This window comes from Oxyura jamaicensis, chromosome 15 (genome assembly GCF_011077185.1).
Source record: "Oxyura jamaicensis isolate SHBP4307 breed ruddy duck chromosome 15, BPBGC_Ojam_1.0, whole genome shotgun sequence".
Classification (NCBI taxonomy): Eukaryota; Metazoa; Chordata; class Aves; order Anseriformes; family Anatidae; genus Oxyura; species Oxyura jamaicensis.
In genome coordinates this window covers 7,841,069-7,867,766 of record NC_048907.1, presented here as the reverse complement: position 1 = coordinate 7,867,766, position 26,698 = coordinate 7,841,069, and the positions used below count along the sequence as shown (strand labels likewise).

Sequence of the window (26,698 nt, the reverse complement as noted above, 5' to 3'; positions counted from 1 at the left end):
TCATTTCAGCGTGCATATTTATCGCTTTCCCCCCGCAAGACATGTATTTGAATTTTCTCTTGGTAAACATAACCACAGGAGATGCGAATATGTGCCGAGGAAGCATAAATAACCCCACACAGAGAGACACACACACAGACAGCAAACACAGACACGGTTCACCAAGGGAAACCAAGAAGTGCAGAGCACGCCCTGAGGCCGCCACCAGTCCCAATGGCTTTGTTCTCATCCACCAAGCCAAGAGGATTTCTCCCGCTCTCGCTTTGCGGCAGCTGGTGGGAGAATAAAGCTGGGGAGGAGGAGTCTGAAGTTGCAAATATCCCATGAAAGCATCATGGCAAGTCCTGGCTCTGCGGTTTCCTGCAATCATCTTGAAGGAATGGTTCCAGTTGTAGGAAGCTGCAAGTCTTTCACAGTGTGAAAGGGTGGAGGGGCATGGGGACCACCGTGAGGAAGGAGCAGCAGGTCATCTTGCAATGTCCCAGTTGCAGCCAGCCGATTAACCTTCATGTGGGAACATCGGGGCTAGATGCTCCACCTAGGTCCTCTTCTGCCCTCTCTAAGGTGCTGATTCTTTAGCTGAGAATAATCTTCAACGGGACATCATGCGAACAAACTCTGCAACCGACAAGAAAAGACAGCCTTGAAGCAAAAAACCTCCAGGTCCCCACCCCAGCTCTCACTCCCTGGAGACAGCATGCGGCCAGGGTGGAACTGGGGAAACTGAGTCCACACGGCAGGTGTGTGCTGCTCCGTGAGCGGCCCCAGAGAGCCCCCACGCCCCCACAAAAGGGGCTCTGATCCTTGCGTAACATACAGCGATAGGACCCCGCTAGCAGGGCACTTCATTGCTCCGAGTCCTTCCCAGCCAGCGCACACGCAGGCAGTCCTGTTTGTAACAGCAACCCCTTGCAACACACCGTGGCAAGTGTCGCCTCCCTTCGCTGTAATTTCAGGGAACATTGATTTAGAGCCTTGGGAGCACGGCGGTTTCTTAGCGAGCTCGCCACTTGAAGGAAACGTCGGTGTTGAAAAGCACACGGGTGTTTTGGTAGGTACCGGTGCTTTTGCAGAGAAAAGTTTACTTTGATGGATTCCTTGCTTTTGAAGATACAGGTTAACGGTAAGGACACCCTGGATCTATTTCTTCACCACCCTGCAGCTTGTGGAGTCAATTACAATTGTTAAAATTGAGTGTGGATGCCATCAAATATAAATGCGTTTTCACTCTGCACTTGAATTGCCCAGAAATTAATAACTCTGCGGAGAGGAGGGCAGTGGAAATTACCCCCTTGCCTTCTCTTTTTCCATTGATGGAGCTGTCCTTTGACAACTAAAGCAGCAGCTCACAGAGAAAATGATACTGGGATAGCATTTCATGTATTTTAGCTGTCTAACATAATTAGCTGTGGGAAACAAGGAGAGCTACTGTCAGGTAATCAGCCAGTGCATTAGAACAACTGCAGCTACCCGATACTTTCTAGGGAGGCATTTCCAGTTTTTAGCATTTCCAAAGCCCTCAGAAACTTCAGGACTGAGACTCCTTGCCATGTAGGAGATCCAGGAATGCCTCTGAGCCAAAAAAGTGCATCCATTTCATTTTAATTCTGTCGTTACTGTGCTTCACCCTTATTGCAAAGGGTTACACTAGGAAAACAAGCAGCCTGCCATGCTCTCACACCTTCCAGCTCTATTATCCTCTTAGTTGTCTGATGATATCAACTGCTTCCCTTGCCAGGAATCCTGAGCTCTATTAACATCACTCCTGCCACGGCTAATGGCTAGGATGGTAGCCAAACTGCTCTTATTTTTTCTGACTCCTTCTGGCATGGAAAGTGAGAGAAGAAATGAATTATCTGTAGGATTTCACATGACACATCTAGATTAGATATATACAGTGCTACTGAGCACACCTGGCACGTGACCATCTCCTGGCATAAAGGTGCAGAAACAAATTCTCTATAAACCTGGATAATGAGGTGAGACAGAGGAAATGGAAGGTGCAATGCTTTTTCCAAACAAATACAGCCTTCTCACAGCTCTTGCAATAGATTTAATGGAAAGGAAAATTCCCTGTAAAAAGAAGTCTGATGCTGTGGGGGTACAGCAGAAGCTGTTTCTCTGTGGCAGGGCATTTCCCTTTCCGTGCTAGAACTATGGAGACCTGACTGAAACTGAGGTGCAACAAGGGAAGATACACAAGTGAACACTTCAGCTGAAGAATTGTTTTTTTTTTGTTGTTTTTTTTTTTTTTCCTCCACATTTTGGATACCTGGGCCCAGAGCATGCAAATCTTCCCTTCTGCTTCTACCTCCGAGCAGAAACTCTGACTCACACTAGAGCAGATGGACAGGGAGCATTCATCCCCTCTCACCTTCAAAATCAACACGCCCATCGCCATTCAGATCCACGTCCCGGATGATCTCTTCGATATCCCGATGACCCACCTGCTGCCCTAGAAGCTTCTTCATGGCTTCTCGCAGCTCACTGGTGCTGATCTCCCCATCGCCATTGGTGTCAAACTGCAAGCACATGAAAAATACCAGTGGGGGAAATACAGTTAATGGAAACGGATCTTGCTCTGGGCTGGACTTTGTACTGTCCTGCTCCTGAGTGCCCTATTTTTTTCTGCATTTCTTTGTGTCCCTCCTTTTCCTCTTTCAGGCTCCTTTCGGTCTGGATCCAGCTTGGATCTCCTCAGAAACCCCTCATTACTGCGTGACTGCATCAGTTTCCTCTTGCTTGCCTCAAGGGCTCCCTTATCTTAGTGACTTTCTCTGCTCCTCCCTCGTTTCATGCCTGGCTTGACTCTTTCTCAGTCTTCCACTGTGCTGCTCTCTCCTCCTCTTCTCTTCCCCAGTGAGTCTTCTCTCTTTCCTGTCTCCTGTTGCTCACCTCTCTGAGGGGCACACGGTAGGGAGCACTCACCTCTCGGAAGGCATCACGGAGCTCTTTTACACCAATCATGTCTGCAGTTTCTGCCAGCAGCTTTGGTCCCATCAGCTCAACAAAATCTTCAAAATCCACATGGCCACCCACTTGGGATAAGACGAAAGATTGTGTGTAAGAACTCCATACATTAGCCAAGCCCAGTGCTCGCTTTGCACTTCTGTGTGCCCCGGAGGGCTTGGTTCTCCAGGAAGCAAAGCACAGAAGGTGCAGGATAGCGGAAGGAAAAGCAGAGGTAGTTTTACACTGTCTTTGGTATTTCCTGGACTGCGGGATATGCAGAATGAGCCCAAGCTACTCCAGCCTATGTTGCCACGGCCTGCCACATCCTTATGGCATCGCGTACTGAGTGTCAGAGGTCCCACTAGAGCTCACAGCAACCCTCTGCTGCACTTGTGCCAAAGGATGTGGCAGGGGCACTGCATGACGTTCCAGTGCCCTGCAGCAGCGGTGGTCTTGGTTCATTAGCAGTGGCTAATGTATGTCCAACTGTTTAATTTTCATATTTATCCCTTCTCTTGCTTGTCCCCCATCTGACAGCTGGCAAGAACACTCAAATTCCTAACTCCCTGTGTGCCGTGCTTATCAGCTGTTTTTATGTGCGAGCGGTTGTGTATGTCACAACTACTTCCACTTCCTTGTCCAGGTAACTCGTCTTTCCTACATCAGCCTATGTCAGAAACAACATGCACCGAGTTTCCCTTCTCCCACCTGGCTGAGGGCTGATGTCCCGCACTGAGCCGTGACAAAAAATGATGGTGAAAGACAAGGCACAAACACAGTGACTCCACCAGCTGCCCCCCACCCGATGGTGCCAGCACAACTCGCTCGCAGCCCATCCGCAGGGGCGCAGCAGATCCACAGACACCCACAGCAGTGAGCGGCTGTGACCACCCACTGTGACCAAAACATCTCCATCTTCCAGTCTGACATCACCTGACACCAACCCCAACATGACGACATCCACGACCTGAACACCAATGTCTAAGCGCCCACATCGAGGGCAGCTTTACACCTGGCAGCGTGAGCGCGGAGGACAACTCTTCCACATGCCGTTCCCCTACAGCGCAGTCCACACAACCCATTCGTCTGATAAGCAAGAAAAAAGGGCATCGACTGCTAGGGGCTACAAATGAACAGAGGGATGGTAGGGAGCAAAAATGACAACCAAAAATGAGAGGGAAAGGAATAAACACCAAGTAACAGAGACAACAAGAAACAAACAGCCCAAAGCAGCAACGCGGGGCACGGCAGCCACCGAGAGGTTCAGCGAGGTGGATATTACTCACGGTTCATGTTGATCTGCTGGGAGAGTTCTATTAGCTCCATCTCAGTAGGCATGTAGCCCATGGTTCGCATGCAGTTCCCCAGGTCCCTGCAGTTAATAAACCCATCCTTGTCTTTATCAAACTCCTTAAAGGCTTCTCTTAATTCTGTGGGAGTGGATCCAAAAAGAACAATATTGTCAGAGACAGCTTGAAACACCTTTTCCAAGAAACCTCCCCAGAGCCAGCAGCCCTTTATGAGGCCAGTCTCTGAGATACTGCATATTTTCCCAGCAGATCTCGCTGTGAAGAAGCGATGACTGGAGCAGTGTCAAGCTCTTCTATCAGCAGCACTGCTGACCCATCCCTTACAGGAAAGCGTGCTTTGACTACAGAGGCTTTGAAGTACCACAGAGTGATTTTTCCTAAACTGCACTCCTTAAAGACACTGGAAGCAGTGAGTTTTCCCAGCTTCTGCCCCTACACAATATTCTATAGCCCTCACTGCAGGGATTAGCAGGTAAAACAGCTTCCCTAGAGCCATACTTTCGTATCATGCTCTACAACACTTTCGATGGGAGCTGGGGTGTACAGCAGGTCTCTGGCAGCCAATATGCTGTTACCTTGCTTATCCTCCCGCCTTGAAGAAGCTGCATTTGATGCAAATTCCTCCACTGTCAGCACTCTTTCAGTTTTACATACTATTTCTTTTGCTTGGGCTGCCAGGAATTATTGCAGTAATCATCTCCCTTGATTTGCCACAAATTATTTTACCACCCCTTGGGGGCCAACCTGAAATGACCAGCCTGGGCGGGGAGAAAGGTGACACAGAAGGAGCGACAAGTTTTACCTTCAATTTCTTCTGGACGCAGTTCTCTATCCTGCAAAAAGAGAACACACTGTGTTAAAGTCATGGGCAGCCACAGCCACAGCTTCAGAACAGCACTCGGTGGTGCAAACGGTTCTGGGACAAGCCAGAACGTGAGAGAAGAAACAAGAAGGTGATGACATGTTTAATACCGTCTACCTAGCAAGGCTTCCCCAGCTCTCCTCCCCACCAGGGCGGGTTTCAGCCTGCACACTCCCCTGTGGAAGCCCCTCTCCTTGCCTGCTGGACGGGGGGATGACAGGTGCTCCCCCAGAACAGAAGAAATCCTGGCCAGCACAGGCCCTGCGTGTGGCCTCCCCACCTGGTGGTGCTCTGAGCACCCTCACAGGGCTCCTGCGTCCTTCCCCGGCACCAAGTCCTGGAGCAGAGACCGGCGCTGCAGCAGCTGCTCTAGAGCTGTGACTGCATCCTCCTGAGCTCCCGCTGAAACGGCCAGATCAAACCAGCTGGAAGCTGCCCCTGTAGCCAGGTCTGTAACATATCTGCCTGGGTCCCTGCTTGATTCCTGTCCTGCTGGCAGGACAGGGACAGCCAGGAGCTCTCTTACAGCCAACGTCCCAGTGCCATCTCCTGGAGTCCCCCCAAGAAGGGAGGAACTTCCCCCTTCCCCCCAGCCTCAACTCCCCAGACAAGCATTTTGAAACCAGGCACGAAGGCAGACACACAACATATACATTGTCAAGGTCATCTACAAACAGAACAGGACGAGGATTCACCATGTTCAGGAAACACTGCAACTTCAAACATCCAATTTCGATTTCTTGGAAGGAGGAGGGGGAGGATATAAAAGAGCATAGGAAAATTCCACCACTGCACCAAGAAGAAGAGATGAGCATGGAAATGCACTGCTTTCTGGTTTAAACGCCCTTCCTAATTCCTCTCATGGCTCCCAGGCAAATCCAAAACGTCTGAGAATTTGGAAACACAGAAACGCCATCTCCTTTGTCGGCTGACTCTCGGCTTTTCCCCTCAGCCGTGGGGAGGTTCTCCTTGCCTTCCAGGTGTCCTGCAGCCTCCCCACACGTCCCTGGAGCCAGTGTCCTTGACGGGTTTGAGAAGGATGATCCTTTGCTATTTAACCACGGGCTCCCCTGGAAACTAATGGCAGCTGCTCAGAGCGCACAGCAAACTAGGACACACGCTGCTCTACGTCTGTGCAGAAGTGGGCTGTGCCAGAGAAGTGACCAGCTTGCCACTCATAACCTTCCCAGAGGCATCTCTGTGCTGGATGGAGCTGTCGGAGCGCGCTGGCTCCGCGGCTTCATCCCTCACAGACCTGGTATTGTCAAACATGTCATCCCATTTGTTCTGCTTTCATCAGCGCCAAGAAATAAAACAGTTCCCCCCCTCGGGCCGGGCGCAGGAGGCCTTACTGCCCTCCCGCCTTACTGCAGCAGATGACAAACGGTCCCGACACCTCGCGCACCACATCCCCAAGGGCTCAGGAGCGTTAATCCCGGGCTCACGGCCGCGGGCCGGCAGCCGGCCAGGCAGCAGATGCAGGGCGAGGCTGCCGCGGTGTGGAGGTGCCGGACTCACCGCGGCAGCTGCTGTCGGGTGAGAGCACCCGGGGTAGGACCTGGGCCTTCCTCCAGCGCAGTCGTCACAAGACCGTCCTCCTCCCCGCTCACCGAAGGCCACGTTGACACCGACACGACCGACACGTGTCGGGAACGGGGGCTTCAGCACCGGCTCGAATGTCGCACACCGAGGCATTGGCGCTTGCAGGGCTCTGCGCATATCTTTGCACATCGGCTTCGATCGTCACAGAGCCACAGACTGCGAACGCAGAAGGAGGGGGAGGGTTTCTGTCCCTCCAAAAAATGTGACTCAAGCGGTAACTCACGTCACAGAGAGGTTTTCTGGTTTAAATTTGAAAAAAAAAATAAAAAAAGATCCTCTAAAATGATTAAGGAGGAAAAGCGCTCAGGAAGAAATGGGCTGAATCACTCTAAAGCTCTTGGAGAACATATGGAAAGAGGAACAAAACTGTTCAGAGTTGAGAGCCTAGATATGAGCAGAGGTGACCCTCAGAGAGTCAGGATACATCGTGGCCTTACGCTCATTTATTTCTGCTCCGTGCACAGTAAGTCCTGCTGCTCTAGAGGCAGTAGAAGTAAAGCTGTTGATCAGGTAGACTTACGCTACACCAGGGTAGAGACATCACTGATCTCATTTTGGAAACTCCTTAGGGTACTGTGAGTTCCCAGGGCGAGAACGGGATGGGTACCTGTCAGCGTGAGCTCTCCCCTGGAAGCTGGACCCACGTCCTGTGGTGGGGAGCTCACCCACGCCAGCACCGGTAGGTGCACTGGTGTGAGAGTGCCGTGCCCTGTGTTCTAGTGAGCTGGCTCAAGGCACACGTGATCACTTAGCGGCTGAAGGTTAACAAGAACAAAGGCCCTCTGATCAATAATGACTGACAGCTCTTTTTTAGGTTTACGGTTGAAGATGAAGTTTCAGAAGTAAAGCTCGAGGTGTCTGCTACAGCTGCAGAGAACCGTGCACAGGGATATGAGACATTTCCTAGGGAGGCTCAGGAAACTGGGGTGAGCTTTGTTTTACCAGAAGGATATGGAGTGCACTGGATTAATGTATAACAACACATATCCACTTACGCATATCCATAACACGTGTGTTAATGGTTTCTTTGCATGTGTCTTTAAATTCATGTTACTGTAGGAATCCAATGTATATGTGCAGAAAATATGCTCTACTGCTTATAAAGATAAGATATTGGGGTGCATGCTTCTGTACGCTTAACATGCCCACAGGTATACACTTGAATTTACATGAAAATATCTCCTTTCTTTGCTTATGTACACACATTTACATCAGATGCCGATGAGCACAGTTACAAAGAGGTGTGGCTGAGCGGACAGGTGTGTTTCTCTGTTTATCCGTGTGTAGGGGCCATAGCATTTGGTATCCGTGTGTAGGGGCCATAGCATGTTGGCACTGTCTGCAAACATGAGGCCAGACTGATGTGCTTTGATTTATTAGGCTAGGATCGCTGCAGTGTCAGGCTGCGTATGGAAGCGTACAAGAGACTGCATTTGGGTTTCTGTGAGGAGGCAGATGCATGCTCATTGCTGCTTGTATCAGCATGCTCGCTGGGGGCTGACAGGAGCAGTAACAAATACGGGCATCTCTGTGGGACAGCTCGTTCCCAGTATGGATACTCTGATTTGCATGTAAGTGGCTACTTAGGCCTTAAATGCTAATTTGCGCCTCTGGGAATGAGATGTGAATGTCTTGTTGGAACAACAGCTTTGAACACTGGCCTCCTCCAGAGTCCATCTGATTCTACAAGTCCCGGGGTCTTAAGTCCTTCTCCTGAATCCATGTGACTACATCTACTTGAGTGTAGCCTTGGATCTATCTTCCATAGCTGCATTTATTTTTTTAAATCATCCTTTCTTGGTGTTTAGGCACAGGGACATCTCTGCACATCCTTCGGCTTTGACATTTGCCTGTGACTGTGTTAGCTGGAGCCGGGATGCTCAAGGACCCAGGGCTGGGGGTCGCGGAGCTCCACGCGCAGGGAGCACGCGGGCAGCTCCGCGTCCCCGCCTCGCGTCCACACGGCTTTGTGCGTGTCTCGCCCGGCTGGGTGTAACTTACGTACAGGCTGCCTGTTTTCTGCGAAGCCCTTCCTCAGGAAGATGCATGCTGGCCCCAGCAGGTTGTGCATGACGGCGCAGTTCTGGGCCAGCACCATGAGCGGACCCTGGTACTCGCAGGCCGACGGCCCCTCTTCGCTCGTCTGGACAGCCTTATAGCACGTCTTCTCCTCATGGCGGATCTTCCCAGCCAACCAGCAGCAAGCAAACAACACAACAGAGGATGTTACCTCCCCGTCTCGCCCAGCCTTGCCTCTGAAGTTTTACTGAACCGCCTCGCAGAGCCATTATTGCTAAATTTCCTTCATCTGGTTCACGCCGCATCCCCCCCACTGACCTATTACGGTTCGTGTGGAAGCAGTAAGTCCGGGAGTTCACTTTCAAAAGCTGATAGAAGTACGGCCAGCCCGGAGAATTTCGCTTTGAACCGACATCAAACCCTCAACGAGCTGCTCACATCTACCCAGAAACAGCCCAAAGGGCCACGCTCCCGCTACCAGCCCCACAGTTAAGGATTCCTCGAGCGAGCCACCGGGAGCGAGCGCGCCCACGGCACCGCACGTGCCCGGGGCGAAGCTGCTGACGGCCTCACCGGCTTGGGGCCTCCCCAGGAGGCGAGACCGAGCCCGCGCAGAGGCACGGCGCTGGGCTCCACGCTACATGGCAGCAGCACAGCGCCGTGCACGTGGTCCGCTAGCAGCATCGGGTGGCTGTGCCAGCTGCGGGCGCACGTTGTGCTCCGCTGTAATCAGCTGCGTCCTCGGGGTCTCGGGCACTTAGCGCACTGCCCTCTCCTAACCGCTTAGGGTTCGGGGCGGGGGTCAGGCACGAGCGCGGTTCGGTCTGTTTGCCTTTGCACATTTCTGTGAGTGCACACGGCTTGCTAAGCTGGGGCTCCAGAACACAATCCAGCACTGGATTTTATAAGGAGGCACTGCTTTCCTTTTATAGAAATGCATTTCCCTGGCTCTGCAAGAAAAGACTTATCCTGATATTCCCATGCAGCTATAAAAAGCCAGCACAACCCACAGGACCCTTGGTTTTATAGAATAAACATTAATCATGCATCAGATTCCTCTTCAGGAACGATTCTACTTTTACAGCCGGTGTTCCCAGGGGTGATCAGAGAAGCTCTGTCAATTGTCATTGTCTCCTCTATTAACTCTTTCCTTAAAGCCTCAGGTGCTTTTTCAGGCTAAAGCACCAGATACGCAGGCACACCCCAGGCACACTTGTCCAAACCTATCGCGTCTCCTTGCTGTGTCTGCCATGTGCTATTATATTGTGCACACAGTTTGCAGTTTGCATTTTGTACAGCCTTACACCAATCTGCTCGTGTATAATGTCATGTGAATATCAAGCTCCAAAACAAAAACAACTCAAAAGGCAAGCCACGAAGAAAGAAAATGATGAAGCAGAAAAGCGCTTTTGTCGCAGTCATAGATGAGGAGGAAATCTGTCTCTGATTAAGTGTGACACATCGGTCACTTGTCCTTAAAAACCTGAGAGATGAGCATCCGTCCACAAATGGCATATTCCTAGCTCAGCTAAATGTCAGGGCATCTGTGTTGAACTGCATAGCTTCATGACATCAGTGCAAAGTATTTGCAAAAATCACCAGCTTTTTTTTTTTTCTTGGCACATTTTTGAGTTTAATATACCAAATAATGTGACTCACTTAAAATAGCCCACATCAGTTCTGCATTTAATTCCAGCGAAGACACATGAAAGCTTAAAGGTCCCATAGCCTCCACCTAATCCTTGTCTGCTGACCCTTCCAGGCAATTTCTTACCTAGCCACACAGCAGCACCAAAGCACGGCCATCCCGTTATTTTCCTGTGTGGATAAAGATCCCCAGTTTGATTAAACAGTTGCCCACAGCCACTGAAGGTGGCTGCCTTACTGAGAGCCCGACGGGGGCTCCCTGCCCTGCAGCTCCAGGTGGGATTTACGGCAGGCGATGCTCCCTCTGCCCAGCAGCCTCCCAGGTTTCTCCTGCAAGCACCCTCAGAAATGTCCTCCACACATTCCTCCTTTATCCAGACAGAGCTGGGAAGGGAGCTGTGGTAAAGGTACAGGGCAGAGCAACGTCAGGTGCCTGTTACGGGGGAAACAGCGGCATGCACAAGGCAGAAACGCAAGGGAAGGACAGGGGAGCTCAGGCTTTCTCTGTCTCTTGCATGAGCAAAGGAGCACTACCGTGCCTGGCTGGGTCAGGCCAGCAGATCTCGGAGGGCCTCTCTGAGGGAAAAGCACCCAGGCTGGCTGCCAGGGTCGCCGGGGGAAAGCAAAGCTGCCAGCAGCCAGCACTGGGGAAAAAGGACTGAACGTTGTCACCTGGATGGGCAAGGAACCAGCCCCTGGCCGGGTCAGCCAGTGCCTGGAAGTGGTTCCCAACCTCCCTGTTGCAATCACACATTCGAGGGATCACCTCCCATCACCCAGGCTCAGCTTTCACCCACGCGTAGCCTACAGCCCCTCCTCACCACTTCAGCAAAACTGAAGAAAAACATCAGCAGGTACCGTCCGTCCCTCAGGCTTCCCGGGGCATGGGAATCACGTGCAAAAGGCCTTCACGTTCCTAAGCCGTGCCCCTGATCATCTTAACTCTGCTTCCGCTCGCTGCGGCAGGGCCACATGGCGGAGATCGGGGCGGGAGGAAAGCTGTGCCTGCCGGTTCTGGCTCAGCAGCGCTCAGATGCGGGCAGCTCCTCAGTCCCAGGACATTCACACTCAAAGGAGCTTTAGGGAGGCAGGGGTGGGGTGAGGACAGGGACCAGCAGCAGGCAGAGAACGAGTGCTTCCTCCCACTGTAACTTAGTACCACCCAGGGCCCAGCTCCTCGTCCTCCTCACTGAGTTTCCTCTGAGCTTGCCCCAGGTAACGTCTGGGAAAAGAAGAGCAGGGTCACAAAGCAGCCAAGTGAAGCTGTGTGGTGTAAGGCTGACCTGCGAAGTACCCCCCATAACCACATGCTGTGATCCAGAGGTCAGCACAGCCCCACAGGAGCGGTGCCCGAAGCTAGAGCAAAGCCAGAGAAATCCTCTAGTTCAGCTCCGCAGCTTCCTCTCCTTAGCCCTGCCAGCCCAGGCCTTCTAACTAGGCACAAAGAGCATCTTGTGAAGCAGTTTTTAGGAATGAAAGCATAAATTACCTAAAAAGACTGATCACACAGAGTTTATAACTTCTTCAGCCCATTGTGATTCAAGAAGCCTGGCCGCATTTCAGACTTTAATTGCAATCTCCTTGATCATGTCGAGCACAGCTGCAGCCAACTCGTTTTATTGCAAGTTGGAGGCGACCTAGGAACACCCAAATTGCTTTTTTCACCTGTGTGATGTTTGGGTACACCTCAGCTACTCCTGCCTCTTCCTGGGGGTCACCCTGACACAGGGCTGGTCTCAGCACTCTCAAACTGCTCCATGATGAATTCCCTCCTTACCTATCCCAGCACTCCTGCAGCGGCACCGAGCCATTACTGGCCCTGCTTACAGCAGCCAAGATAACAACAAACTGTTTTTACACAAAAGAGGCAAATCTGAGGCCAGAAGAGACTCCCTGCTAGGGAGACCCTCTCCACAGCAGCTTTCCCTGATGGTAAAGCCTCCTGGCGTTTACCGCCAGCAAGGTCTCCCCAGAGCTAGCTCCTCATTGCTCGGGATGCTTAGCGAAACTTTTTCATTCACGAGGAGAGAATCGAACGGCTTTTTGCTGAGTTATTAGATTTTCTGCAATGCCAAGTGAGATCCGCGTGGCTGACAGGTACACGGTGCTGCAACACCTCCCTCAGCAAGGCAGGAAACATTACTGGGGCAAATCGTTCCCACTTCTCTCGTCCCTAACAGAGGAACAGTTCCTGAATCTAATCAGTCCTGGGACTGTTTTATAAACCTCAGCAGCCTGGGGACCGCAGCCTCTAGACACGCAGAGCAGCTTGCACACGGAGCAGGGCTGGGCCCAGGACCCTATGCACATGGGTGGTGCTGCCGGGCACACGCTGGATGCACACGGGATGGATGGCACGCGATGGATGCACACACGCCGGATGGCACACACGATGGATGCACATAGGGATTAGTCCCAGCATGTCCCCTCACAGGGGCACGGCCAAACGTGTCACAGAAAAACATGCTGCTGTGCCCAGTGCACACACCCAAAGGAGATGTGTGCGTACGGAAGGATGGACGTCCACAAAAGCACATGCAGACTGCTGCGGAGACGCACCCCAGCACACGTAGCGTGCGCGTGCAAGCAGGGAGAAGTGTGTGACACACACAGCTCCCCACGGACACGCACAGCGAGCACCGCACGCCTGCTCACACCCCTCTGGGTGGACGTGCAGAGACACAAACAGCTGCGGACATACCACAGATACGCTCCTGAAGGGTGCGTTCCCTCACACCCCGGCAGGAACACACACAAACACACGGCCACTCACGTGCACAGGAATGTGTCCCTGTAGAAATGTCACACGCGACTGGGCTCGTGCAGACAGCCTCGACTGAAGCACATGCACGCACGGACACACAGGGACACACAGGGACACACAGGGACACAAGCTCACGCGTACACACATACCTTAAGCTGCCTGCACAGACGGCGTGTGCCAGTGCCGTGCACATTAACGAGCACAAGCGTGCATGGACGCAGTGGGCACACGCACACGGAGCAGGACACACGCCTGCTGAGGTATACGCACGTTTATTTACACACACGTGGTGGCATCCAGCATCCCGGGCTCTAGTGGCTGCCCTTGCACGAGCAGCTCTTACAAAAAAAGACTTGTGGAGAGCTGAGCCCCTCGCACACACCTCTGCGGCTCTCCCACCTCCCTTCCCCATCTGCCCACGACGTCACCCGTCCCAAGAAGCAGGGCTGGAAAAGCACAATTCACTTTGATTTAGGGAACATACCTTTTTTGAGAGGTTTCTCAGTGGAGACTTCACACAGTTGCCCATAATATGTTGAGTCTGCCTTTCCGGTGAACTCGGTTATAAAGGAACTGAAGCAAATGATCCCATTAAAGGTATTCCTTGGGAGCAAAGCAAGAAAGGCAGCGCCAGGCAAATCCAAACAGCTACTGGCTGCTGGGGCTTCCCTCTTCGGGGAGCTTTTTCTCTCTCTGCCTCTCTCTCTCCGTGTTTTTACTTTATGTTCACTTTCTTGAAGAGATGAAGCAGGAAGGAGAGGGAGGGGAGAGAAACAGACAGAAAGAGGGAGAGAGAGGGAGTGAGAAGGGGAGAGAGAGGGAGGCGGATGTATAATCTACATCAGATTAATGTTCAAATCCCTCCCACCCCCCTCAATCTGCAGGCAAGATTGTTTCACTCATGGGAGAGAGCTGATTCAGGGAGAATTAAAACAGAGAGGCACCGCAAGAAGTGATCTTAGTGATGAGTTCAGTGAATCCAGCTAGTTTGGGTCCATCCAGCCTCTGAACACTGCAACCCTGCCCACCCCCCTCCTACCTCCTCTCAGCTTTTCAATCACCAGAGAGCAAGGCTGGCCAGAAGGCAATCCACTTAGGGGCTTGGGGCAGAGTCCAGAGCTCGTTTTGGAGCAGAGAGGGACCATTTAGCTGGGTGGGACCTGCTTCAGCTTATAAGGACTGGCAGACCTGCAAGTCCCTCATTCTTTTCCTGCCACAGTGGAAGCAAGCCTGGAGGCAGCAGTGCAGGGTCCCTACAATGCTCTCAACCCCGGGACAGAAATTTTTTAACCACAAGGGAGAGACCTTGAGCCAGTCTTAAAGTTTTTTTTTCCAGCTTTCTGCAAGTAGAAACCAACCGGAGGTTTTCCTGTACAAGTCTGCCAAAGACAGGCTGACCTGAATCACACCTGAATCCTAAATCCAAACAGCCCCAGGCTGGGTAATGTGAAACCAGGAATTTGGGCATCAGATCCATCCATTCTGCTTCCAAACGCCTGAGTCCTGGGATAAATAAGGGGCTCCTAAACCCAGACCCAGCTCTGAATTCCGAGCTTCAGGCCTGTTGAATCATTTCTGAAAGAAAGGGGATGAGTCCCCAGCACTTCTCCCTCTGTTCTCGGGCTGCGCGTAAGAGCATTCAGTCTGAAAGGAGATTTAAATCGCACAGAAACTCTCCGTCAGCCCAGGCAACAGGACCTGAGCAGGACACTGAATGCATCCCCAGCCACGAAGCCACCACCGTGGCAGCAGCTCACGGAGGTAAGAAGCCACAGCATGAAGAGCTGCAAAGGCCAAGCTGACCCTGATCCTACACCTGTCCATGCAGCAGGCGGCCTGGACACTCTGATGTTCAGCTCAAAGATCTCACAACTGTTTTTGCAAGCACAGTCCTAAACAGAAGGTTCTGCAAAGACCAGCCCACGGCCTCAGCACTCGAACCCCAGGACTTCTTCATGCAGGAGCCAAACTCACTGTCCTGGCAGCTGAAAGGCAGGGAAGGATGAGCTGCCAACATCACAACAGAGCAGGGCTTTCTTTGCTTCCACCCAGATGGTGCTGTGGCAAACTAAATATGGTTGTAAGGTGAACCAACAGCTGCTTTAGAGCCCAGAGGCTTCTTCCACCTGAGGAGATTGGTTTAGGAGTCCAACCATGACAAGAGTCATCAGCTTCTCCAGTTCCAGACACAGCCAGAAGCGCACAGCGGTGTGGGATAGTGTTTCTTGCTCTTCCTCATAGTAGCCACTTTCCAAGAGTGAAAGCAGTGGAACAGCCTCCTCTCCTCTCAGATCTCCTCGGTGCCTTCCCCACCGCACGGCCTGTGAGGAGCTGCCTGAAGCCCCACAGTTCCTCCAAAGTAGGAAGCTGCAGTAGCAGACGCCCGTTGTACCCAGAGCAAACAGACCAAGGGACAGAGGGGATGGGGAAATGCTCTGGAAGGTCTCTGCATTAGAGCACACTAATGGGGCTGGGAAACAAAACCTTTCTGAAGCTGGCCCTACCACCTCTTGCCATGGTTTGAGGATCCCTGACAGAGGGGAAATACACAGTCACCCCTTGGGGGCTGGCACAGCCCAGGGCTCTGCAGCCGGAGGCATCGCAGGAGGATGCCAAAACCCCCAGCTCCTCTCGAGGCTGCCATCTTTGGCTCTATTTCTCTTTTTCCCTTCTTAAAGCAGCTCATGGGAGGCTGATCTACCCTTGGCCGAAGTGCTGGTCGTTAATAACGTCCTCTGTCAGCTGGAGCCGTTCCCCAGGCTCCTTGTTTATTGACAAAGTGCTTGTCTCCCTTGAGCAGAAGCTGCCATACAGCGAGCGAGGCGCCTGGGCTCCCTCCCGAGACAAACGACTCCAATTCCGGAGCAGAGAGGAGAGAGAGCATCACCTCCCCGCCGAGAATAAATCTCCCCTTGGCAGGCAGCGCGGAGGCCAGGAACGCCCCGCAACTGAGAAGTGCCCGTCTCGAAAATCCATCACAGCCCCCAAACCGCCGGGGGGCTGTAAAAGAGGCAGTGAGCTGCTGTAAAGGAGGCAGTGAGCACGTCTTGCAGAGCTCTCAGTGCCCCTCAGCAAAGGTTGAGGTGCTCACCCCTAAAGAGTAGCTTGCACACGGCATCAGGAGCCAGCTAGCATGGCAGACTGCTGCATTTCCCTGCTCTCCTACTTCTCTTCCCTGCAGTCGCAGCAGTTACCAAAAACGCGCAGGGCAGAGAGAGAGCACTGAAATCGGCTGCCAGGTTGGGAAGGGAGTTCACAACCCAAGAAGAGAAGGAAAGAGGCAATGGGTGGGAGCCCACTCGCACCAGGTTTGCAGCACAGTTAGTCCTCAGACTCTGCAGGAGCGCTGGCAGAGCCGCAGCAGGCCTCAGAGATGTGGTGGTAAACAATTTCTTTATCCCCTTACTTACCCTGAATCCCTTAAGAGCAATTGGGCAGCACATCACGATCTAGCAGACAGCCCCTGCTGACCTCTGAGGAGGAAAATCACTTCGACATTGGGATCCTGTTCATCGCCACCAAGGGCAGCTTAGAGAGATGCAGGGGAGTGGGGTTGGTGGGGAGGTCATCAGAAGATTAGGTTAGAAGGAACATATTTTCTCCCTTCCTCCAAACGAGGCTGCTGTAAGAGAACAGGATGCTGAGAATAAGTGTGTCAAAAGCATTTGTGTGTAGGTGCTGATCTGTGGGTATGCCTATATCTGGGGTAGTCAGGGTGCGTGTGGGAGGGCTGCACATGCATGTATACTGGCTTTCCCACACTGTTCTTTGTGGCAATCACACTGTTCTTTTAAGGCCTGGGGCTCTGTTGTAAACTTTCTAAAAATCAGGAGGAACTTGGCGAAATGCACGCCTTGCCGTAGTGCCTGCACCCCCCCTTTTCCCTGAAACCCACAGAGGAGAGCAGAGACCTTCGGGGATGCAGTTGGGCACAGGGTGAGCTCTCAGCTCCCAGGCAAGGAGCTCGGCGCATTGACTGACCTGGGCAAGGAGCAGGGAGGAGGCTGGATGACTTGGCATCGCCAGGGAGTGATTTAGGTTTAATGCACTTGGATTCTTTAAAAAGCAGCAGTGCTTTACTTCGGGCTGGCACCATTGGTACGAATATTTATTCCATAGGAAAGGGTTGGACCCCACCAGGGCTAATCACTTGGTAGCTGCAAGGGACTTTGTCCAGTGACAGCAAATATCCGACCGCTCCAACAGAAAGAACAAAAGGCAATCCAAAAGGTGGGACTGCAGCTTTGCTTGGCAAAAATTTCCATTGGAAGTACAGAGTTGTACAGGAAGACTGCTCGGATGCCAGGCCCGTTTCAGTACACGGACCTTCACCTGCTGGAACGCCAGATCAGGTCGTTGCTTGTATCACAACGCTGCAAAGGGCACCCTCGGTACCTGGGGGTGGGGGTAATCTCCGAGGAGAGTACATAGTACAGCATTCCTGGCATCTTTTCATTGAAATCCAGAGTTTTATGTAAGAACTCATTGCATGCTTGGAAGATTTAGTATCTTAAAATATGCCACCTTATTTATTTTCTCCTACCAGGCTAAGAATTTTTCATGTTTCCTCTATGCTGGAGCAGAGAGTGCACAGACTGATCATTAGCTTTCAAATCTGCTCCCAGCCACCCTTTAGCTGATGGCCATAGATCTGTATTTTACACAAACCAGCCCAGTCTTGTTTACTGGATGACCTCAGACGAGCCTTAGCATTTGGATTTATTATCATCCTTCCTTTGCCAGTGCTGTCAAGGGCCTTGCTTCAAAGCTCCCAGCCACTGGAACACGCACCGGCACTGCAAACCTCTGTGACTGGCTTCCCCTTCGTCTGCGTCAGGCTCCCCAGTGCTTTTACTGCATACTGAGTTGTGTCGTCTAACCTCGAATGAACCTGGGATGGCTCCCCGTTCCCACCAGGCAAGGTCAGGTCCGTCTCAAGCAGAGGCACCAGCAAGCCCTGGCAGATGCAGCCCATCCCCTCAGCTGGGAGGAGGAATATTTCTGCAGAGAGTTTGGGAACTTTCTTTGCTGTCAGCTGTTCCAGAAAGAAAGTGTTGCTGACTCATGCTGTGCATAATATTCTCCTCCATTAGAGCAATTGGATCATATTCAATCACAAACAACAGAAAGGTTATTAAAAACCAAGGATGCTTTCCGTCCCTCTCAAGGTAACAAACCCTGAAGAGCCAACTTCTGTTTCGCACGGCTTTGTCTGTAATTAGCTAGCTTTATTCCGCGCTAGATGAAAAGAGATGGGGACGTGCCACCTCCTGACACCTTCACGCAGATCTGGTACTCGCATTTTGCACTAACCCAACAGAAGATGTGCTGGCCAGAGCACTACGTGCTGTGGGTATGTTCTGCTTTTAAAGACCAGCGATGGCTACAAGAAGACAAGCAGAAGCTTGTCAGCTAGAGCAGTTTGCCAGGTACATGCAGCATGAAGAGGGTTTAAAACAAACCCCAGAGGGTCCCTTCCTTTTGTTCAGAAGTACGAGAACTGTGAATTGCTCCCTGTCTGGGAATCCTGCAAAAGCAGCCGGTGCTGCCCTGGGTCTCTCACCTCTTTCAAATGAAAAAGGGGCAGGGGCTCAGCATCCGGCCGGCACGCCGCGGTGCTGCAGCAGGTGTGGCTGGTTAGCGGATGAGCAGAGCCCTAGGAACCATCCTAACATGCTCCAATCCAGTCCTGCAGCAATACATGACATACAGCACCACAAAACTGAGGTCTGCCTCCTTTCTGTTCTGAGGGACCTGACAGCACCTTCAGAAGGACCAATCTGCCTGCCCCAGGATGGGCTCTCTGGCTAGATCTCAAAGCAGCTGGTCACGAACTACCTAAACTCTTTTTTTGTTATTTCAGCAGAATACAGGGGGGTCGTTGATGGTTTTCTGCTTCCTTCCCTCAGCTGCTGTGACACGATGCCTCACAAAGGTACACGGTTGCTTGTTTCCTTCCAAGAGCAGAGAGTGTATTTCATCTGAGTGGGATGAAGCAATGCTATGTATTCTTCCCAAAGTTGGTTGCAAGGTGCAAAGTACTCTAAAGGAGGAATGGATAGAAGAGAGATTAGAATATTGCAAATGACTTCATTTATATATAGTACTGAGCTCATGGTCTTATGCCAGTGCTGAGGGCTACTGAAAAACTCCATGTGACCGTATGAGCTATGACAGCTGTTTGTCTTTATTTCGAAGAGGGGCATTTGACTGAAACTGAAGGATTGCTCAAGCTCACGGGCACTGCTGCTGCTCTCTAAGGTCACAGGAATGTCAGAGGATTATTGAAAGGGAGCCCAAAGTTAGCTAAGCGCCTTTTACTGGCTGCACACCATATAGCTGCTTGTTATTGGAAATCAATACCACTCACGGACTCATCAGGAAAAACCATCTCCTGAAGCTGCAATGCTAGAAAGAGCCACAACAAATTCAGCTGCCAAACCTGCAGCCCATCCGCTACATCTCCAGCTAAACTCCTCCCTGACACTTTGTTCAAAGCCAACGTCGCATCAAACAAAAATCAAGGCAGTATAGGTTGGTGGAACACACAGAGGGCTAATTTAAACGATGGTTAATTCATTATTGAAAGATTTTATTCTCTCACAAGATAAGCTGAACCCAACCACAAGGGCTGCGCGTTTCAGTGCATTAGCTCATGTTGCTGTACTTTTCACGAACTGAATATTTAATGAATGTTCCTTTAGCTTGGTTTTATTTTGATGTCTTTCCATATCCTTTTAAAACAGATTTGGTTAAAAGTAAATCACTGACAAAGATTAATGCTTGCTGGCAGAGCCACTGCAGGCAGCAAGCTTATCCACTGCCCCTCAGTGATTCTGTATGTCTGGCTCCCATCCCTCAAGCTTTTTAGAAGCAATAAATGTGATTTTTTTTTTCTCCAAGCTGAGCAACGGGGAAGCTGGGTGGATGTGCTCGAGTGGAACGCTGTTCCTCTGTATCCGTGCCCGTTACATACAGAAAACACAAGAGCTGCACCTCGTATGGTGGTCTCAGCAGGCAGGGACGTCCCTGTCCACCGAGTATTTAAGCACAGGAACGCGTGTATGCACAGAGGTGCTTGCACAGCCACACCAAGGATCTAGCAGAGGCTGCCCAAAACAGGCTGTAGGTCTGCAGGCACGGCGTTTACGTGAAGGCTCTTTACGTCAGGCTGCATGCATGGACGTGGGCTGTGCCAACACACGCAGGCCAGGAAGTGTGGAGGCCGTACGAGATGCACGCATGTACCCGGACCGCTGCGAGTAGGTGCCCGGCCATCAGCAGGACGTGCGGTTCTCTGCTCGGACCACGCTCCTGGCACCAGTACACCCACAGGCTCCCCGGGCACAGCCAGACCCAGGGCCCCAAGGGCGCACAGGGTCCCTGCTGGGCCGGGGAAGGGGCTTTTGGGGACAGGAGCCAGGCCCTCGGACTGGTTACTCCCTGCCCCATGCAGGGCCATGCAGAGGCGAAGGAGGATTTGTGAGCGAAGCCAAAGATCTGCAGCCATGGGGCCGTGTGTCCTGAGCAACCCTGCAGGGCCCGGCAGCAGTTTGCGCCTGCCCTCCCTTGCTGGGCACCTTGAGGATGCTCCTGGGGGTCAGAGCAAGCTCTCAGACGTGTACTGAAAAGAGGAAGCAAAGTAGGAAGAGGGAATGCAGAGTTTCTTTGGATTTTGTCCCGTCTAACCTGTGTGCCTTCAGTAGCAGTAAGCTAGGGCTACGCAGCAGGGTCAGCATCCTTGTGACACTGGTTGTGAGCCACAGGAAAAGTCTGGTTGCTCCAAGTTACTCCGTCCATTTAACACCATAAAAGAATAGCTGAGAAACTGCCCTTGGTTCGCCACGACCCTGACTCATCAGCGCTGCCTCTGCCTTACAGCACGGGGCAGCACGGCACACGAGACCCTGCAAGCGCATTTCACCTTCACCTCCACTCCCCCCAGCGCTGCATCCGAAAGCTTCCACCAGCAGCCGGGCGCACAGCAGCCTCCCTCGCTGGCACACAGGGGCAGCCGAAAGCTTCCAGCACGGGGCCATTAGCGGTGCCCCCTCGGCTGTGCAGGACTGCCGGGCTCTCTGCTGGCAGAGCTCCACGTGTGGTCCTGCCGCAGCATCTGCTCTGAGGCAAAATCCCATTAGAAACAGCCGGAGTCGAAGGCGCTCGAGGGAACAAGGTCGTCCTGCGGGTGAGACCAGCCAGGCTGAGCGGCTGGGCAGGGCACCGTATCCTTACCAAAAGGATGCGTTTTGCACCTGCTCCCCACACAGGCAGCCTGGGGACGCGTTCTGCCCCAGAACAGGGCCACTTCTGACATCCTGGTTTGCTCCAAGGTCCATTAAGACCTGTTAATATTAACTGAAGCCTGTGAGTAAAGGAAGATCAAGCAGTACCAGAAAAGGAAAATGGGAGATGCAGAAGGACTCCTTCCCTATTTTAATGGTAATTTGGATACTGACATGGAAATGGGACTGGGAGATGGTGCACACAGGAGTGCCTTTTAACTGCCTGTACAAATAGAAATACAAAAGCCCCTTTGGCCACGGTGCTAACAGCAGAAGCCCGTAAATATTTAATGATTCCCTGTGGCATTATTTGACCCCCCTGATCCCCACGCTACCAGAGGCAATTGACAGAAAACTGTTGGGGAATCACTTCACTGAAAAATTTAACAGGCAGGCAGGGTGTGAAAGCTAAACAGCTCTGAAAACGGTCAGGTCTCACATGGCAGGATCGCTTGCAAATTAATATTGCATAGCAAAGGCCACAAAAAGCTCTCTTTGAAGTGCCAGCCAGGCTGACCCCGGGGCACGGGAGTGAAGTGCAGAGAACCGGCGGGCTGCGTGCCGCAGTACCTGCGCTGCGAGCCCAGGGCCAAGCTGCTGTGCTGTAGGTGCTGCTGTCCCATCACCGCTGCCCCGGGAATCCTGCTGCCACACAACTTGCATCGCGGTCCCCGCTGCCGCCGCGCTGCTGTCCCAGCCTCTGAGCTGCTCTTGCTGCTGTTGTCACATTAATAACGCTCCTGCTGCCACTGCACTGCTATCCTGGTGGCCGAGGTAGCGCTGCGCCTCTGCTCTTAGGGGTGTGCTCCTGCTTGAGACAGCACTGCTGCTGCCCTGCGTCCTGGAGCCACCCCACAGGACACTCCAAGGGGTGGCAGCATGCTCCTTTTTGCTACACCACACTCCTTCGCTTCTTGGCCCCTCCAGCACTCCCCTGCTACAGGCCAGAACGACACCATCGCCCTCCCCACGCTCCCTCTCTGCGCCACTTTCCCACGTTGCTGCACGATCCCACGTTACCCTTGCCAGCTCCACGGTGAGTCAGTGCCCAGCTCTCGCTGCTGGATGGAGCTGCCCTGCTGCAGCGCCGCCTGCAAACACGGCTGCCCGCTGCCCCACGCGTGGCACAGCCGGCCGTGCTCCCGCGGCACGCCGTCACCGCGCCGCTCAGTGGCACTGCCTTCGTGCCAAGTCCCGGTTGTGCGACCGAAATTGCGGCACGGCGATAACACCTCGCTCGCTGCCTTCTGCGCGGCGGGGTGGTGCTGTCACGCCGGCACAGCCCCTTGCTAATAGCACGCCCAAGTAATCGCCGCTGTGTGGAACAGCTCCCACCTGGAATATTGTATCACCGCACCGTCAGACTGCTCAACTCTTCTGTCTAGCTACAACGCTCCCCTGTTCCCGCACCCGCACGCTGCCAAACTGCCGCCGCATGGCACCGGTGTCACAGCCCTGCTCTGCCACGGGACCGCGTTCCCACGCCGCTGCTCTGTCTGGGCCGTGATCTCCAGCTCGGGGCTGCGTGGCACTGCAGAACTCCCCCGACCAACAGGGTGCTTTCCTGCAGCTGCCTCCGCGACCCGCTGTGCGGACGGGTCATTACCCCGGGATGACGCCCTGGCTCCCACCAAGGCATCGTTACGCTCCCCTGCATTTCATAATTCGCGTAACGCTCAGTTACAAAACGGCCCGATGACCTCAGCAGAGTAGTATGGTGGGTTTTATATCGCGGCATCACTGCACCAATATAGCATGAGGCTAATTAATAAAATATCACTGCATCCTGTATCCCGGCAGTATCTTAGCATTCTCCCGGAGTACACACGCAGAGCGCGCTACATCGCTGTGCCAGTTATATAAACGCGGCACTTCTGCCTTCGCTCTTTTTTCCTGCACAGCTACGAATCTGTCTGCCTCAGACACAATCCTCCAGTCCTGGACTGCTCCTTTTGCTCTGACTGCAGAAACGACAACCTCTGTGAAGTCAGCCCTGCAATGTTTTCGGTGCGTCTGACCGGCCCGCGGTGGTGTCTGCATCTGTGGCCACACGCCGCGAAGGGAGCAGGATGGTGCTCGCCGGGCGCGCAGCCGGGACAGGACGTACCGGTGCTGCCGGATCACGGGGCGCTGCTGCTGCAGACACGCATCGCCGGGCTCCCCTCCTTGCACGCGCTGCAAAATTACTGTTTTAACCGTTTCGCAGTGGGCTGTGTGGGCTGGAAAGAAGTTCTCGGATTAAATAAATTGTCTGCTGAGCTGTTGTTGGCTTCTAATTACGAGGTGCAGACTGGTGTTACAGCACCCGCAGCTTTATGCTGCAGTCCTGGACACTTCTGCGCCTGCGACCACGACTCAGCCCAGGCTGCAACTTGCACTCCCGCAGGTTTAAGTCCTTCTCTGTCTCAAGATATTTTTACACAACGCTTAGCATCTATGTCTTCACTCACAGAAACAGAATTTCCATCATTCCTTTCCATGCCAGAATTTCCTGGTTCTTATCCTAAGACCTGTATCCATCCCAGGATTTTGAGATCGTACAAAAAATCCCCACATCTCCCTTCCTGCATACAGCCCTTTGCATATCCCCTGTTGTAGTTCCCCTTTTATATCCACGAATCCCTGTACTGCCCGGCTCCTAAAACCTCCACTAGATGGGCGTTTTCTCATAGTTACTTCAGAGAAAGCAAGTCAGAGCTGAGTACAGAGAGAAACGGGAATAAATAATATTATGCTTCTAGAGAGAGACGCTGCTGGTTGCTGTTTCTAAGCCCTGGTGCTATGCACTGAGCGAAAAGGAAAAGCAGAATTGTGTCTGTCCCTTTTCTGTAAGCAGCACTGTTCGGCACTGGAATTCAACGTTGACAAGTCTGTGGCATTTGGGAGCGGGTCACGGCACTGGGATGCAGCACACCGGGTGGAACGAAGGTGCTGCTGGGGTAAGGACCGAGCTCAAAACCAGAGAGGTCTCTGTGAGCAGGAGCCCTGGCACAGGTTTGTTTGTACTTCAGCACTGGGGACACAGCTCCACAGACTTAAAATCCATTCTCAGATGTGTCTTCATCTTCCTCATAACCATGGGGACAGCACCGGTCAGAGCTGAGCCCGTGGATTTCAGTCTGCAGGTTTTCCAAGAGCACTGATTTTGTGACCTAGCTGAGCACCCCACCACTTGCTAGGCCCTTCCTTAGTGCTGCTACTAAATTTTAATCTAGGCTCCTGGTCCCTCGTGGGCACGGGGAGGGTGATCTTTGTCCTGAGTTCAACACAACGGTAACGCTCATAAGTAACGGACTGGTAGCGAGGATGCAGAACTGGTGAGGAGAGCAGAGGAGGTTTGATTTTTCTCTTGAGAAGTGAGGATGAGCAGAAGTAGACAACACTTCCTGAGAGCAGACCGAACAGGTACAGGTGTATCACATCCTTCCCCTCAAATCACAGGGATTCTTCTTGTTACCTCCATAATCTCAATTTCAGCGGGCATGCTGCAGAGCCTCCCAAACCCGCTTTAAAACAAGACAAAAAGAAATCACGCGCCAACAAACAACGGAACCCCCAAGTCATAATTCTGGGTTAATCGATCACTGCCGGGGCTGGAACTCAGCCACCCAGGCTGCTGGCTTATACCTATAATTGTGCTTCTGGGAGATTGCAGTTACATTAATCTTCCTGGAGATTACATCTCCCAGTAACATCCCTAAATGGCTCTAAAAGAAAATTTCAAGCCGGTCTTCCCTCTGCCTTTTCATTTCCAAAGGGTAGCCCTGTTGGGTAATTTCACTACCGGAGGCAGCTAAAAATGACAGTTTTGTACCCAAAGCGCTCGCAAACACCAAAAGCATCTGTTCCACCCTAACACAGTGACTGGGAAGGCTTCGGAATTGGGTCAGGATTTTTTTGTCGTCCTCCCCACTACCTTCCCCTGACAGCTTCTGCCATCAGAAATGATTCATATGCTGATGGCACAGAAATGTACCATAAGGAGATGTAAACAAATACAGCAAAGCAAGGCGGGGAGCCAGAGAGATGGAACCTAATAAGTAAATATATATATATATTTAAAATATATAAATAAATAAATCGCCTCCCTGACACTCACCCTCACCAGGCAGAGCCACAACTTTCCCCGGCTCCAGGGTTTTTCCCCGCCGGCGAGCCCTGGAGCGCCCTCCGCAGAGACCCCGGGGGTCGTGGCCGTGCCCGGGGGGGGGCACCGAGCCCTCGGCCCCCGGTTGGAGCCGGCTCCGCAGCGCCCCGGCGGTGCCGCAGCGCTCGGGGAAGTTTGGCCCCGGCGGGCAGGAGGAAGCAGTGCATTTGCAGCCCCGGAGCAGCACAGGAGCGGCCGCCGGCAGCGGGAGGGGATGCAGGGGGCGGCGGGGGATGCACCCGGCTCCTTACCTGGCCGAAGACCGAGCTGAGCATGGGGTGCAGCTGCTGGAACAGGGGGTCCGCTTCCACCGGCCGCTCGCTGCCGCTGGACTTGGCGGAGCACTTGCTGCCGGCTCTGGACGGAGGCGAAGCGTTTTCGGAGAGCTTTAGGGACTCTCTGCCGGCCCTCTGCCTGTGCCCGAAGAAAAAGTCCTCCTCCTCCTCCTCCTCCTCCTCCTCCTCCTCCTGCCCATCCCTGGCCGCGAGCTGCTGCTGCTGCTGCTCCGGGGGGTGCCCGTGGCTGCCGTGCGGCGGGAGGTGGCGGTGCCGGTGCCTGGCTCCCCTGCCTCCTCCTTCCGCGGGCTCCTGCTGGCCGTCCCCCCCGCCGGCCGCCAGCCTCCCCGGTCCCCTGGCCCCGTCCTCCCGGGCGGGGGGCTGGCACAGCGGCCTGCGGGCGCTGGGCTCCCCGGGGAGCGCCTCGGGGCTCGGCTCCCTCCCCGCCCGCCCTCTCCCGGCCCGGGCGCGGTCCCCGCGGGGCTGGGACTGGGGCTGGGGGGGTCCCCCCGGCGCCCTCCTGCCCCCCGCCGCTCTCAGCAGCGAAGTGCGGGACTCGCTTTTCGCCATGGAGGAGCCGCTCATCGCGGGGCCGCTACCGCCGCATCCCCGGCCGGGCGGAGCGCTGCCGCTGCGGGCACGGAGGGCTGCGGCGCGCCGCTCCCGGCATGTCCTGCGGAGCCCCGCTTAAATCCCGCACCCGGCCCATGTGACAGCGCCACAAAGGCCGCGGAAGGGGCTGGCGGGCACCGCTGCCACCCCCCCCCCCCCCCGCGCCCTCGCCCCCGTCCCTGCCCCTCCCCCGGTGAGCCGGGCGGCGCTCCCGCAGCGCTGC

General features: G+C 53.4%; 1 protein-coding gene across 4 annotated transcripts; it reads right to left on the bottom strand.

Annotated features, from left to right (window-relative positions):
• Window positions 1–26,698, bottom strand: CABP1 (calcium binding protein 1). 4 transcript variants are annotated; one of them, XM_035340333.1, is made up of 8 exons: window positions 25,840–25,978; window positions 13,641–13,889; window positions 8,732–8,908; window positions 5,065–5,095; window positions 4,239–4,382; window positions 2,929–3,038; window positions 2,375–2,522; window positions 1–618 (listed from the first exon to the last, which is right to left on the bottom strand). In XM_035340333.1, exons 2-8 carry the CDS (start codon window positions 13,683–13,685, stop codon window positions 593–595), a joined length of 681 nt encoding a protein of 226 aa, XP_035196224.1. In that variant the 5' UTR covers window positions 13,686–13,889; window positions 25,840–25,978; the 3' UTR covers window positions 1–592. The 4 variants fall into 4 exon arrangements, with proteins under 4 accessions (XP_035196224.1, XP_035196222.1, XP_035196225.1 ...); XM_035340331.1 differs by lacking the exon at window positions 13,641–13,889 and having other exon boundaries at window positions 25,840–26,698; XM_035340334.1 differs by lacking the exon at window positions 8,732–8,908.